The 14,246-nt window shown below is 38.9% G+C and overlaps 1 protein-coding gene across 9 annotated transcripts in view; it reads left to right on the forward strand.

Moving 5' to 3' along the window:
• Positions 1 to 14,246, forward strand: part of ATP6V0A1 (ATPase H+ transporting V0 subunit a1) — a 58,719-nt gene that overhangs the window by 10,298 nt on the left and 34,175 nt on the right. For 8 of the 9 annotated variants that reach the window (XM_027048961.2, XM_027048962.2, XM_027048965.2 and 5 more), the window contains exons 3-5: positions 6,129 to 6,207; positions 7,693 to 7,790; positions 8,348 to 8,476. In XM_027048961.2, coding sequence (XP_026904762.1) covers positions 6,129 to 6,207; positions 7,693 to 7,790; positions 8,348 to 8,476 — 306 coding nt within the window. Of the gene's footprint in view, positions 1 to 6,128; positions 6,208 to 7,692; positions 7,791 to 8,347; positions 8,477 to 8,498; positions 14,067 to 14,246 lie in introns of those variants that run through there. The other variant, XM_053212490.1, reaches the window with a different exon arrangement.

A 14,246-nucleotide genomic window follows, 5' to 3' on the forward strand; every position in this document is an offset into this window, starting at 1 on the left:
TTTTTTAATTTACAGCCAAGTTAGCATATAGTGCAACGATTTCAGAAGTAGATTCCTTAATGCCCCCCTCCCAAAACCCCTCCAGTAACCCTCTGTTTGTTCTATGTTTATTATTTTTGCTTCCTTTCCCTTATGTTTATCTGTTTTGTATCTTAAATTCTTCATATGAGTGAAGTCATGTGATATTTGTCTTTCTCTGACTGATTTTGCTTAGCATAATACCCTCTAGTTCCACCCACATAGTTGCAAATGGCAAGATTTCATTCTTTTTGACTGCAGAGTAATACTCCATTGTGTATGTATACCACATCTTCTTTATCCATTCATCCATCAGTGGACATTTGGGTTCTTTCCATACTTCAGCTATTGTCGATAGAGCTGTTAAAACATGGGGGTGCATGTGCCTCTTTGAAACAGCACACCTGTATCCCTTGGATAAATACCTGGTAGTGCAATTGCTGGGTCGTAGGGTAGTTCTATTTTTAATTTTTTGAGGAACTTCCATACTGTTTTCCAGAGTGGCCGCACCAGTTTGCATTCCCACCAGCAGTGCAAAAGAGATCCTCTTTCTCCTCATCCTTGCCAACATCTGTTGTTGTCTGAGTTGTTAGTGTTAGCCATTCTGTCAGGTGTGAGGTGGTATCTCATTGTGGTTTTGATTTGTATGTCCCTGATGATGAGTGTCGTTGAGCATTTTTTCATGTGTTGTTTGACCATCTGGATGTCTTCTTTGGAGAAATGTCTATTCATGTCTTTTGCCCATTTGTTCACTGGATTATGTGTTTTTTGGGTGTTGAGTTTGATAACTTCTTTATAGATTTTGGAGACTAACCCTTTATCTGATATGTCATTTGCAAATATCTTTTCCCATACCGTTGGTTACCGTTTAGTTTTGCTGATTGTTTCCTTCTAACTTAATTGCATTATCGTAGAACATTGTATAGTGCCAATTCTTTTCTATTTTTCTTTCTTTCTTTCTTTCTTTTTTTTTTTTTTTTTTTTTTTTTTTTTTTTGAGAGAGAGCAGAAGCAGGAGAGGGGTAGAGGGAAAGGGAGAGAGAGAATCTCAAGCAGGCTCCACGCCCAGTGCAGGGCTCTATCCCATGATCAAGAGATCGTGGCCTGAGCCAAAATCAAGAGCTGGATGCTCAATCGACTGAACCACCCAGGTACCCCAATATCAATTCTTTACTGAGATTTGCTGTATGACCTATTTTGTGGTCAATTTTCATAAAGAATTCTTTTTTTTTTTTTTTTTAAGTTTATTTATTTTGAGAGAGTGTGAGAGCAAGCATGGGGGGGTGGGGGGGGCGGAGAGAGAGAAAGAATCCCAAGCAGGTTCTGCACTGTCAGCACTGACCTCTCTGCAGGGCTCAAACTCATGAACCGTGAGATCATGACCTGAGCCAAAACCAAGAATTGGACACTTAACCCATTGAGCCACTCAGGCACCCCTTCATAATGAATTCTTTGAGTTCTTAAAAAGAGAACTGTAGAGGTGCCTGGGTGGCTGTTGGTTAAGCGTCTGACTCTTGATCTTGGCTCAGGTCATGATCTCACAGTTTGTGAGACTGATCCGGAGTTGGGCCCTGTGCTGAGAATGCGGAGCTTGCTTGGGATTGTCTCTCTCCCTCTTTTTTTGCCCCTCCCCCACTGTCTCTCTCTCTTTCTCTCTCTCTCTCTCTCAAAATAAATAAACTTTTTAAAAAAGAGAGAACTTTGAATGCTGGGATAAAAAAAATATGTCTCTTTCTAAATATATACACGCATATATTATACATATATATGTATATATATACACATATGTGTGTGTGTGTGTGTGTATATATATATATATATATATATTAGATTAAACTCATTTATTAGGTTGTTCACATTTTCTCTATCCTTATTAATATTTGGTAGACTTAAGGCACCTGGGTGGCTCAGTCGGTTAAGCATCTGACTCTTGGTTTTGGTTCAGGTCATGATCCCAGGGTGGTGGGCTCGAGCCCCAGGTCAGGCTCCTCAGTCAGCATAGAGCCTGCTTAAGATTCTGTCTCTTTCCCTCTGCCTCTTTCTCCCCTGCTAGTGCTTTGTCTCTCAAATTAAAATATATGTATATATTTGGTTGACTTAATATATCAATAATTTAAAATTGTATTTAAAATTTCCTATACATAGATTTGTCAGTGTCTCCTTGTGGTTCTATTAATTTCTGTTGGAAATATTTTGAGAATGCCTTCCTTGCCCGTATGTTTTGGGGTGCCTTACCTGAAACTGGCTGCCGTTGAATTTTGCCTCCAGATAATGAAACCAGTAAAGTTATCAGTCTTGTGGCTACTTTAACTTCAGTGTCATATTTATTGAAGTAGAAATTTCTGAACGAAAGGCCAAGATACTGCCTGCTCAGTGAAAAAAAAGTTTTATTAGAAATATCTAAGTTTAGGATTATTGCATCTTCCTGGGAATTGTTCTTATTACCATTTTGTAATGATTCTCATACTCTACTAATGTTTTTTGCCTTAGATTTCCTCTGTCTAATGTTAATATAATAATACAAATAATGTCCTTAATAGTTTCTCTATCATCAGTCTGTCTCTCTTACAATTTATTCTTCATGCACAGTATTAGTCTTCAAAAAAGTAAATTTTTAAGAAGTATTTTTTAAAAATCAGATTATTTGATTCCATTCTGCCTGTGGAATAATTTTTCCCCTTCTCTGAATATATGATTTTTTTTTTTTAATGTCTCTGAGTCACTTGTCAAAGTCTTTCTGCTTCATTCTGCCTATTTCTGCTTGGTGAATTCTGTCATATCTCCCAAAGTCCCAGCTCTGGTGTTTCCTTTGTACATTTATTCCACTTAGTTACCCATTTTTTCTCATAGTTACTCCTACATATGTTCATTTCTTTCTTTCTTTTATTCTTTTCTTTTTCTTTCTTTCTCCCACTTTTTTTATGGATGTAAAATTTATATTCAGTGAAATGCATAGACCTTAAGAGTACAATTTGATGATTTTGGTAAATTTTTATACCTTTGCAACTACTACTCCAGTCAAGATATAGAATATTTCCATCATCCCAGAAAGATATCTTATGTGCCTGCTTCTGGTCATTCTCCATCCCCTGTAGGTAACCCTTGTTTTGATTTCTACAATCATAGATTAGTTTTGAACTTTATGTAAATGGAATCATACATTGCAAAGTCTTATGTCTGACTTCGTTCACTCAACTTAATGTTGAGATTTATCTGTTTTTTTCATTTTTTAAAATGTTTTTTAAATTTATTTTTGAGAGATAGAGCACTAGTGGGGAGGGGCAGAGAGAGGGAGACACAGCATCCAAAGCAGGCTCCAGGCTCCGAGCCATCAGCACAGAGCCTGACGTGGGGCTAGAGCTCACGAACTGCGAGATCATGACTTGAGCCGAAGTCGGACACTTAACCAACTGAGCCACCCAGGCATCCCAAGAGATTTATCTGTTTTTATGTATGTCTGTAGTTGCTTCTTTTTTTATTGCTGAGTAGTATTCCGATACACCACAATGTCTTCATCTGTTGTCCTGTTGTTGGATATTTGGAACATTGCCATTTAGGACTATTATAAATAAAGCTGCTGTAAACATTCTTTTTTTTTTTTTTTTTAATTTACATCCAAATTAGTTAACATATAGTGCAACAATGATTTCAGGAGTAGATTCCTTAATGCCCCTTACCCATTTAGCCTATCCCCCCCCCACAACCCCTCCAGTAATCCTGTTTGTTCTCCATATTTATGAGTTTCTTATGTTTCGTCTCCCTCCCTGTTTTTATATTATTTTTGTATCCCTTCCCTTATGTTCATCTGTTTTGTCTCTTAAAGTCCTGATATGAGTGAAGTCATATGATACTTGTCTTTCTCTAATTTCACTTAGCAAAGTACCCTCCAGGTCCATCCACGTAGTTGCAAATGGCAAGATTTCATTCTTTTTGATTGCCAAGTAATACTCCATTGTACATACATACCACCTCTTCTTTATCTATTCATCCATCGATGGACGTTTGGGCTCTTTCCATACTTTGGCTATTGTTGATAGTGCTGCTATAAACATGGGGGTGCATGTGTCTCTTCGAAACAACACACCTGTATCCCTTGGATAAATACCTAGTAGTGCAATTGCTGGGTCGTAGGGTAGTTCTATTTTTAATTTTTTGAGGAACCTCCATACTGTTTTCCAGAGTGGCTGCACCAGTTTGCATTCCCACCAACAATGCAAAAGACATCCTCTTTCTCTGCATCCTTGCCAACATCTGTTGTTGCCTGAGTTGTTAATGTTAGTCATTCTGATAGGTGTGAGGTGGTATCTCATGGTGGTTTTGATTTGTATTTCCCTGATGATGAGTGATGTTGAGCATTTTTTCATGTGTTGTTTGACCATCTGGATGTCTTCTTTGGAGAAATGTCTATTCATGTCTTTTGCCCATTTGTTCACTGGATTATGTGTTTTTTGGGTGTTGAGTTTGATAACTTCTCTATAGATTTTGGAGACTAACCCTTTATCTGATACGTCATTTGCAAATGTCTTCTCCCATTCTGTCGGTTGCCTTTTAGTTTTGCTGATTGTTTCCTTCGCTGTGCAGGACCTTTTTATTTTGATGAGGTCCCAGTAGTTCATTTTTGCTTTTTGTTTCCCTTACCTCCAGAGACATGTTGAATAAGAAGTTTCTGCGGCCAAGATGAAAGAGATTTTTGCCTGCTTTCTCCTCAAGGATTTTGATGGCTTCCTGTCTTACATTTAGGTCTTTCATCCATTTTGAGTTTATTTTTGTGTATTGTGTAAGAAAGTGGTCCAGGTTCATTCTTCTGCATGTCACTGTCCAGTTTTCCCAGCACCACTTGGTGAAGATACTGTCTATTCAATCGGATATTCTTTCCTGCTTTGTCAAAGATTGGTTGGCCATACGTTGTGGGTCCATTTCTGGGTTATTCTGTTCCATTGATCTGAGTGTCTGTTCTTGTGCCATGCTGTAAACATTCTTGTACGAGTCTCTATAGACATGTTTTCATTTCTCTTAAACAAATATCTAGTAGTGGAATGCTTAGTTGTGATGTACCTAGGGATATGTTTAATTGTATAAGAAACTGACAACAATATTTACTCTTTTAAAGTAGCATTTATCACAACAAATTGCATTTATTAGTTTGTGTCTGTCTCGTCCATCGATCTGATAGCTCCTCAAAGCTTGGACATATCCTTTTATACTTATAACAGTGCCTAATACAGTAGTGTATATATGGTGCTCCATAAATGTTGAGTGAGTAGCTATAGTTCTTTATTGGTATTACTTTTATGGAATTTTACATGCTCTTGTTGGTTGTGTGTATTTTTTTTCTTTACTAGATTTCAAGCTTCTTAGTAAGTAGGACCTTGTTTGTATTTCCCAGAATATCTGTCACATTGCTTTGAAAATTACTTGTGATGTATGAATGAATAAACCAGCCTGTCTGGTAGGAAGTGAAGATCCTGGGACAGAAGAATAAAAGATGTTTGCCTTTTGTCTCTTCTGATTGGGAGGAAGAGAAGGAAAACTGGGCAGAGCTTCTGGTATACATCATTGCTCAAGTTTTTGGCTGGGGGAGCTCACTGAGACTTTGGCCTGGGAGGACCATCTTGTACCTTGGTGCTTTGTCTAATTTGCCTCCATTCCAATAATGTGGTGCCACAGTGAGAGAGGGGTTTTTATCTTCAGTTGGTGTGATTGGCCCTGAAGCAGGTTATATAGGACAGTAGACCATTTTTGGATCGTATGATTGCATCATACACTGACACAAAATTAGGTTTCACTTTGCAGAATGTGTTGCTTGTGACACAGAGGAAATAGATGCAGTATTTAAATATTTGGGGAGCACCTGGGTAGCTCAGTTGGTTAAGTGTCCCACTTAGGCTCAGGGCATGATCTCACAGTTTGTGAGTTTGAGCCCCACATTTGGCTCTGTGCTGACAGCTCAGAACCTGAAGCCTTCTTCAGATTATGTCTCCCTCTCTCTCTGCCCCTCCCCCGCTAGCGTGCATGTGTGTGCGCGCGCTCTCTCTCTCTCTCTCTCTCAAAGGTAAATAAACCTTAAAAAAATTTGTTTTAAATATTTGGTATTGTGTTCTTATTTTGCAGTTAAATCCAGATGTGAATGTTTTCCAGCGGAAATTTGTGAATGAAGTTAGAAGATGTGAAGAAATGGATCGAAAGCTTCGTATGTGCATTTTGGTCCTGTATGATGTTGCTATAATGAGTCATTTGTCTTAAATTAGAGATGCTAGTCCTCTTAACAAAACGAGAAAATACTACAGGAGAAAAAGAAAGGAGGAATAGTCTTGGGATCTTGATAGTAAGATGAATTTCTCATGTACAAGTAGATTTTATGGTATTAGGGCTAGGTGGTGTTTAATGGAAACTTTGAGATGACAAGATTGCAAGCTGAACACATTGGTTATTTTTTATGGGAAGGGTTTTACAGCTACTGCTATAACTATTGCATTATAGAATTCTGAGAGACAGGACTCAGACCACTATTTTTATTTTATTTTTATTTTATTTTATATGTTTTTAATTTAAAAATATTATTTATTTATTATAATTTTTAAAGATTTTATTTTTAAGCAGTGTGAGCTTAAACCCACAACCCTGAGATCAGGAGTCGCACATCCCACCGACTGAGCCACCCAGGCGCCCACCATCTATTTTAGATATCAATATAACCACCTTTTAATTTGAGCTTTTTATGAAGGAAGAAACTAACACATTTATTAGGGTACTGTTGAGAGTTGGGGAGTACATAAACTTTATTTCATTCATTCCTCACAATATTCCTTCAGTTGGGTATTACCTCATTTAATAAATTAGGAAGCCAGGATGCCTGGTTGGCTCAGTCAGTAGAGCATCTGACTCTTGATCTCAGGGTGGTGAGTTTGAGCCCCACATGGGGTGTAGAGATTACTTAAAAAATAAGTATTAAATAAATAAATAAACGGGGAAACCAAAGATCAGAGAGGTTAAGTGACTTGCCCGGGAACATAAGCAGCTGTACTGGAACCAGTATTTGAATCCAGGTTGTTCTCTCTGGCTCTGAAACCCGTGATCTCACTACTATACTATGCCAGCTTTTAGTTAGCTGATTGGTGAATTTGGTCCCTGCGCTAAAAAAAGTTACTAGCTGTCACTTTTCTCTTCTGGTATTTTGGGACCTTATTCCGTGTCGTGCTTTTTGGGTTTTTGTGTTGTTAAAACTGATCTGATTGTTTTTCAAGTTTAATGAAACCCTTTTGATCTGGAGTTGTCTCACAAGTTTGCTAAATGTCAAATATTCTATTGAATCACCCTGTTCTGTAACTGTGTCCTACAACAGTATCTACAAGCAGAACCATCATACTCTGGGGCAGTAGTTGCACAGGGTGGAGAACTAAAGCAGATGAGGTCTAGTTTTAAGATTAAAAGAGGAAAGGAAGACAGTAGTGGGATGATGATCCTCTCTGGGGTAGCTGCGGTTGTTCTAGAGTGTGCAGTGGAGGAAGAGGAACGTGGAGAAAAAAAGGATTTACATGTTCTGCTTCTTTTATATGAGAGTATCTTTCTGGGAATGAAACTCTTTTTAGCCAGGTTTGGGGTCTTATTTTTTTCCTCAAATACGGGCAATTCCAGGCCTACACTATACATGAATATTTTGCTTCTGTCATTTTAGGATTTGTTGAGAAAGAAATAAGAAAAGCTAATATCCCAATTATGGACACTGGTGAAAACCCAGAGGTGCCCTTCCCCCGGGACATGATTGACTTAGAGGTAAACAATTCTTCTGAGGAAGCCAGAAGTTTCTTTCTACTTAAGTGCAGAAATTATTTTCCTGTGTGGATGGACAGTAGAGGAATTCTTGCTGTCCTTGTCCACATTGTCTCTTGCTTGTAAATATCTTGTGAAAACTTACTATAGAGCACTATCTTGAACAGTATCACATGCCACCAAATAAATGTTTACTGCCTTATCAAAACCTTATTGGATTAACACCAACTTATCTAGTAATTTATTCATCTCATAGACTAAATGAATAACCAGTAGAGTTTTCAGTATTTATTTTTTTCCATCCAGAGTCCCCTGAGAAATTCAACTGTGTAATAGAACCTATAAAGACAGATGATGTTAAGCAAAAAAATTTCATAAAGAAAATTGCCCTGGTAAAATCACACATTTGCTGGGTAGATATAAAATTATGTTTGAACCATCAGGGTGGCCAAGAGTTCTGTGGGATGGATGAATTCATCCATCTTTCACATCAAGCATATTGAGCTTAGTTTGAGTTAATAGTTTGATTTTATTTATTTATTTACTTATTTTTTCTGTAGGCCAATTTTGAAAAGATTGAAAATGAACTGAAGGAAATCAACACAAACCAGGAAGCTCTGAAGAGAAACTTCCTGGAACTGACTGAATTAAAATTTATACTTCGCAAAACTCAGCAGTTTTTTGATGAGGTCAGACTATTGTTTCTTTTAGTATTTGAGCAGCTGATATTATACCTGCACAAGTGGGCCATGCTGTTATTCCAAAAATTATTTTAATTTGCTAGTTTGAAAGCAATACCATTTTCGCACTGTTTTAGTTGAAGGAATGTCAGATTATGTTCCATTTCTCATGCAGTACACAGCCAGTCATGGTTTTGTATGCTTTTGCATTTTCTGCAATTTTTCATCACAAGATGGGGAAAGGAACCCGAAAGTAGTTGTATATATTATAGTTGAAATTTTGTCATTATATTTTGAGGTAAGTAAATGCTTAAGGTAAAAGTTGAAGCAACAAGAAACATTCAGTCATACATGAAATTATAACAAAGGCTTAACCTCCAAAACTTTTATCATCAAATTTTTATTTTTATCTTATTCTCCATGTTTGCTTATCTACCATGAGTACATTTGTAACAATCCACATAGCACAAGTCACACTTTAATTTTTCAAGAGTTTCTTGTTATGTTCTATGGAAATAGAACTGGTAGGATGCCTATTTTGAAATTCCCGGATTTTCATGGAAACTCAGTCACACTACCTTATAGGGAAAAATGTTAAGTCAGTTTCTAGGTTAAAAATGTAGGTGATGATGACAGATGACAGTTTGCTGAGGTGAGCCCACAGAAAGGCTTTAGAGCAAGACTTTCAGAAGGATTCCTTCTCCTCATTAAACGTGGAGAGGAGTCTTAGCTTTGAGCCTGGACTTGGCTTTGTTGATGGCCTAAGGTATCGAGAATTCTCTTTTTTTACAGGAAGGTGTCTTTGCCACCAGATTAGCAATATCAGACACTTCTGCTACTGTTCCAGCAACTCTTTAGTGTGCCTTCCATAAAGTTCTTTATATTCTTTGCTCAACAACAACAAAAAAATTGGCAAAGCATTTTAAAAAAAGAGGGCCCATTTTAGTTAGCATCTGATGTATTCTCAGTTCCATTTTTAATATCGGTCTTTTAAGGACTGGAGCAGGGGCTCTCTAACCAGCAGCATGAGCCTCACCTGGGAACTTGTCAGGATGCACATCATTAGTCCCCACTCCAGATTTCAGACTTTGTGAATTAGAAACTCTGAGGGTGGGGCTGAGCAGTCTGTTTTCACAAGGTGACTCTGAGGGACAGTGGTTTGTGAACCCCTGGGCTGGAGAACGTCAGCCGAAGATGTGCTACATTCCTCAATAACTGAAGATGGACTCAGAGAAGCCATGCTAATTAAAAAAAATCTATTGGGGAAAGGGGAAAAAGCTCATATGAACTTAACTGCCTGGTCATCCCAAGAATCAGAATCTGGCTATATGTCAAGAGAGGTTTGGTGTGAATATTCGGCTTGCTCACTGAGTTGAGAATTTTGAGACTGATGAGGACTTCTTTCACCAGTCCCTGATATCTCATCGAATTAGAGGTTGTGGGACAGTGTGATTAACTCTTTCCAAGTGTTTCAGGTCTTTTGCAACAGGCATGGCCACTTATGTCTCATGGTTTTAATGAACAGATAATCTGGAATTCTAGTTGCTCATTGCCTAAACATCAGTGTATTTATATTCACTAATTCACTGAGCATTTAGTGAGCACCTACTCTTCGTGAGGCACAAGATGAGTAAGGCATGGCCCCTGTGCTCAAGGAATGTATCACTTAGTCATATCAGAAAACATCCCAGGGCACAGTGTCTCCATAGGCTCACAGATGTGTGCTTTCCTAAATGCGTCCAAGCTGCTCTCTCACAGATCCAATTTAAACTGGCCTCAGAATCGAAGCTCAGGTACTTTTATCATCATTTGGGGCTTAATTCTTTTGCCCCCCCCCTTTCCCTTTTGATATAGTCTTAGTTTATTGCTGGGATGTTGCTGAAATGTATGACAATGTCTTTCTTAACCTCCTGAGTTTAAGGAATAGAATAGGCTTCTTTGTCTAGTTCATTCTGGAGAAATTCTGAACAAAGACTGACAGATGGACTCCCTTATGAGCAATAGTTACTTGAACTGTTTTTTTTTAATGTTTATTTCTTTTTTGAGAGAGAGTGTGCGCACATGCACACGAGTGGGGGAGGGGCAGAGAGAGGGAGACAGAGGATCCGAAGCGGGCTCCGCACTGACATCAGAGAGCCTGATGCTGGGCTCGAACTCACAAACCTTGAGATTGCGACCTGAGGAACATTTGGACACTTAACCAACTGAGCCACTGAGGTGCCCTGTTACTTGAACTATTAATGTTATTAAAAACAAAATATTAAAACAAAATAAGAGAAATTACTTGGAAAGATAATCAAAGTGTTAAAATCATAAGTTCTTTGTGAATAATAAGTCTAAACACGAAACCCCCATGCTGAGAAGGCAGGCTGGAAGTCTTTACAACCTTCATGCCCAGTCAATCCATGGTGGGTTGTTTTCCCTTTATTCACGCAAAACATTTGCAAAACATTTCTTTCTTTTTTTTTTTTAATCTCTGAGTACTTTTGAGCCCAAGTCCTGGGCTGTAAGAGGTTCTTTGACTGCTCTTGTCCTCAACCCCTCTTGTTCCTACACCCTCACCATAGTGTAGGGAGGCTTCTGGCAAGAGCCACTCGGCCTTTCCTCTCCGAGTGCACGGTCAGTGCCTTGCCTGCTCCTGCCACTGGCTCAGAGGTTCAGCCAGATCCCTGTCAATGGTGCCTGCCCTGCTATTGCCAAGCACCAGTCTCAGCTGTCGATGCCATGGCAGGTGATAAGACCTCACAGAGTAAGTGCATCTGGGCATGTGAGTGCGCACGTTAAATAATGCAAAAGAAAAAGAAACATGGGACCCTCAAATCTCAGAAATGGCACTTTTTGCGTGAGATTTTCTTCCATGCCTGAAATCACAGTTTGCAAACGGCCTAAAATACAACCAGTTTTGAGTCCTTCTTTTTTATATAATTTGGTGAACATGATCAATAATTTATAATAATGAGTTAGCAGAAAATGGCCAAATCGGGAAAGGGTTCTTTCCATCTTTAGGCATAGCGGTCATGATTGGCAAGGCATCTGGAAGGGAAAGAGTAAGCGTAAATTCGATATTCTTATGATTTAAGATGATTACAAATTCGACTTAGCCATTTCTCATCCAGAGCAATTAAAATGACTTGTTAATGATTATCCTTTTCTCAGTCTTCTTGCTTATGAAGAACTGTGAGAGCTGAAGAGTGCTCTCTGCATCTTTTACCATAAGCACCCTAGCCCATGAGAACGTAAAGAAGACTGGAAAAGTAATGGTTAATGGCATGCAGGTTCCTGCCTTCCTTTCCTCCTGAGTCTTCTATCCATCTGCTCTTCTTTACTTTTCTTTCCCATCTGCCTTCTCCTTTGGGGCTTGGGTGAATACCGGAAGTGACGAAATGCGATTTCTCTCTCACTGGAGATGGAAGTAAGAGTGTTTGCTCTTGGTAATTAATGCAGCTGGATCCGGATGTGCTACTTCTATTTCAGTGTAGACAGGGAGCCTCAGAAATTCTGCCACTTCCTCTTTCAGGGCATGGTTTCAGTGTTCCGACTGGGGGAAAGGGTAAACCAGAGAGCATAGCAAGTCATTTAAAGGCACGTTGGCAGTGTTGTTATTGTTATTAGGGAGCCCAGAATAGGATTTAGGTACCCCACAGTGTGGTTTTAGAGATTGTTTTAAAGGCCCTCAGTGAGCGGTCTGGTCCTCCTAGTTCCCCATGAGGCCCAATTATTTTATTAAAAAAAAATTTTTTTTTTACTCCCCTCTCTAAGATTTAGGATTCTTAAGTATGAAGTGGTGAGATTATTAATTAGAATATCATCACAAGTTTCCATTTAATTTTAATTCCGCTGGGTTCTTTTTGTGCCCAGAGTCCCCAGGTGCAGTTTTCAGAGGAGTCTAGTTGCTCAGCACTTTTTGCTGTTAGAGCGGTTGTCCCCTTTAGAGCACATAGGCTTGCACTGAGTCTGATCTTTTGGGTTTACTTTAGCCAGGCTTTGTGAACCGCGTAGGGAAGTAGGCCGGAGTCTTGTGTGTAGCAGTCAGTTTCACTGTTTTTTGCCAAGGGACATCCCAAGAACCAGTTGAAATGAGGTAGTCATCTAGATCCTTAAAATAAGTTGCCTGTGGCTTGCAATAAGCTGATCTGATATTAGGCAGAAACAAAAAAAGCCCCCTAAATTTCCACTTGAGAGCAAGTGGAAACCTGTGCCCCCATTATCTCATCTTAAACTTTTTTGTATATCATGACAATATTTCTCTGCCCTCTGGCATACTCAAAGCCTGCCCTACCTTTTCTTTCTTTCTTTTTTTTTGAAGGGGGTGGGGAGTTGAATGTTGCTCCTGCATCAACTTTTAGATTTCACTTCCCCAGAAAATTGCTTTCTCTTTTTTAGGTTCTCAACCTAATCATTTGGTTTATATTCAGGTTTATTTATACTCAATCCTAAAGCCCTCCCCCACCCCCCTTAACTTTACATTTCCTACGACTTACCAAGTGAGGTTCCCTTGATCAATTTTTTGATCGCAGGGTTAACAGGAATAGAATGTTTGGAATGAAGATGATACAGAAAAATTCTCCTGATTTTTTTGTTTAGTTCTGCTTTTGAAAAGGAAGATTTTTCTGGCATATTTCTTGTCTTTGGTCAAACAAGTAGTGCATGGATATTAAAGTTGAGGAGATCAGGCGGTAGAGAAGTTGATTGGCCTTTATTTTTTAGAGAGCTTCTCAGACCTTCCTGATTGATAAGAATAAAAGGTGTTAGAATGTGGTGGGTAGAGAGAGTCTAGGAAGTATAGACCTCCATCTGAGAAGGTCCCTCTCCTCCTTCATTTCATTGTATAAACTGTCATGGTGGAAATCATTTTAAATCTAAACAATTAAATTAGCCCACATGTTCTATATTGGCTTATGATTGGTTACTTTTTCTCACTTGATTTAGATTCCTGGCTTCAGCTATGTTCTCAGTGACCCTTAAACTATATAGCCTAACGTGAACTTTTTAATATTCCTAGATTCCTGGTTAGCAATGAAGGCATTCAGATAGGTTTTCACTTTTTCTTCCCTTTATTGATGCAGTCAAGGCCAGGCCTGCCCAGCCAATATGCTGCTGCTTCTTTTGGAGAAAGAAATACTAGGGGAGAGGGGCAAAGGGAGAGAGAGGATCTTAAGCAGGCTCCATGAGTATGCTTAAGACACGGAGCTTGATCCCACCTCTCTGGGATCATGACTTGAGCTGAAATCAAGAGTCAGACACTCATCCAACTGAGCCACCTGGGCGCCCCGAAAGAAATACTCTTTAAAGCCCATGGCTTGGAACATTTTTTTTACAGTGGCCATGCTGAAAGTTTTCATGTTCTGAATTTTGAAGAGCATGGAAAACCCAGTCTCGTGGAGACGCCCCTTCCGCCTTTCTCCAGTCCACACTGTGCTTAGGACATTGGTGGTGCCTTGCTTTTCTCCTTGGAAAGAGAGTCTCCATCTTTCACATTCTCACACAGGGAAAATTTTAGTTTGTAGCTACCTGGAAATTTGATGTTGAGAGTATCTTCAGAGCTGCTTTGGTCTTGCTGAAAATGAAGAAACGTTGCAGCTTCCATCCGTATGCAAAGGTATTTCCTGGTACTTTCATGGCTTATTCAGGGAAACAGAGGAAAAATGGTTTCCACCTAAGTAACAGATTTATACATGTCATCATTATTTAGTGTTTTTTCTTTATTCCTTATTTCAAAAACCATTTCCCCAGATGCCTTTACTGAGGCTACAAAGCTTTCTTTACCTCTTGTTTCTTT

The sequence above is a fragment of the Acinonyx jubatus genome, chromosome E1, assembly GCF_027475565.1.
Source record: "Acinonyx jubatus isolate Ajub_Pintada_27869175 chromosome E1, VMU_Ajub_asm_v1.0, whole genome shotgun sequence".
NCBI lineage: Eukaryota > Metazoa > Chordata > Mammalia > Carnivora > Felidae > Acinonyx > Acinonyx jubatus.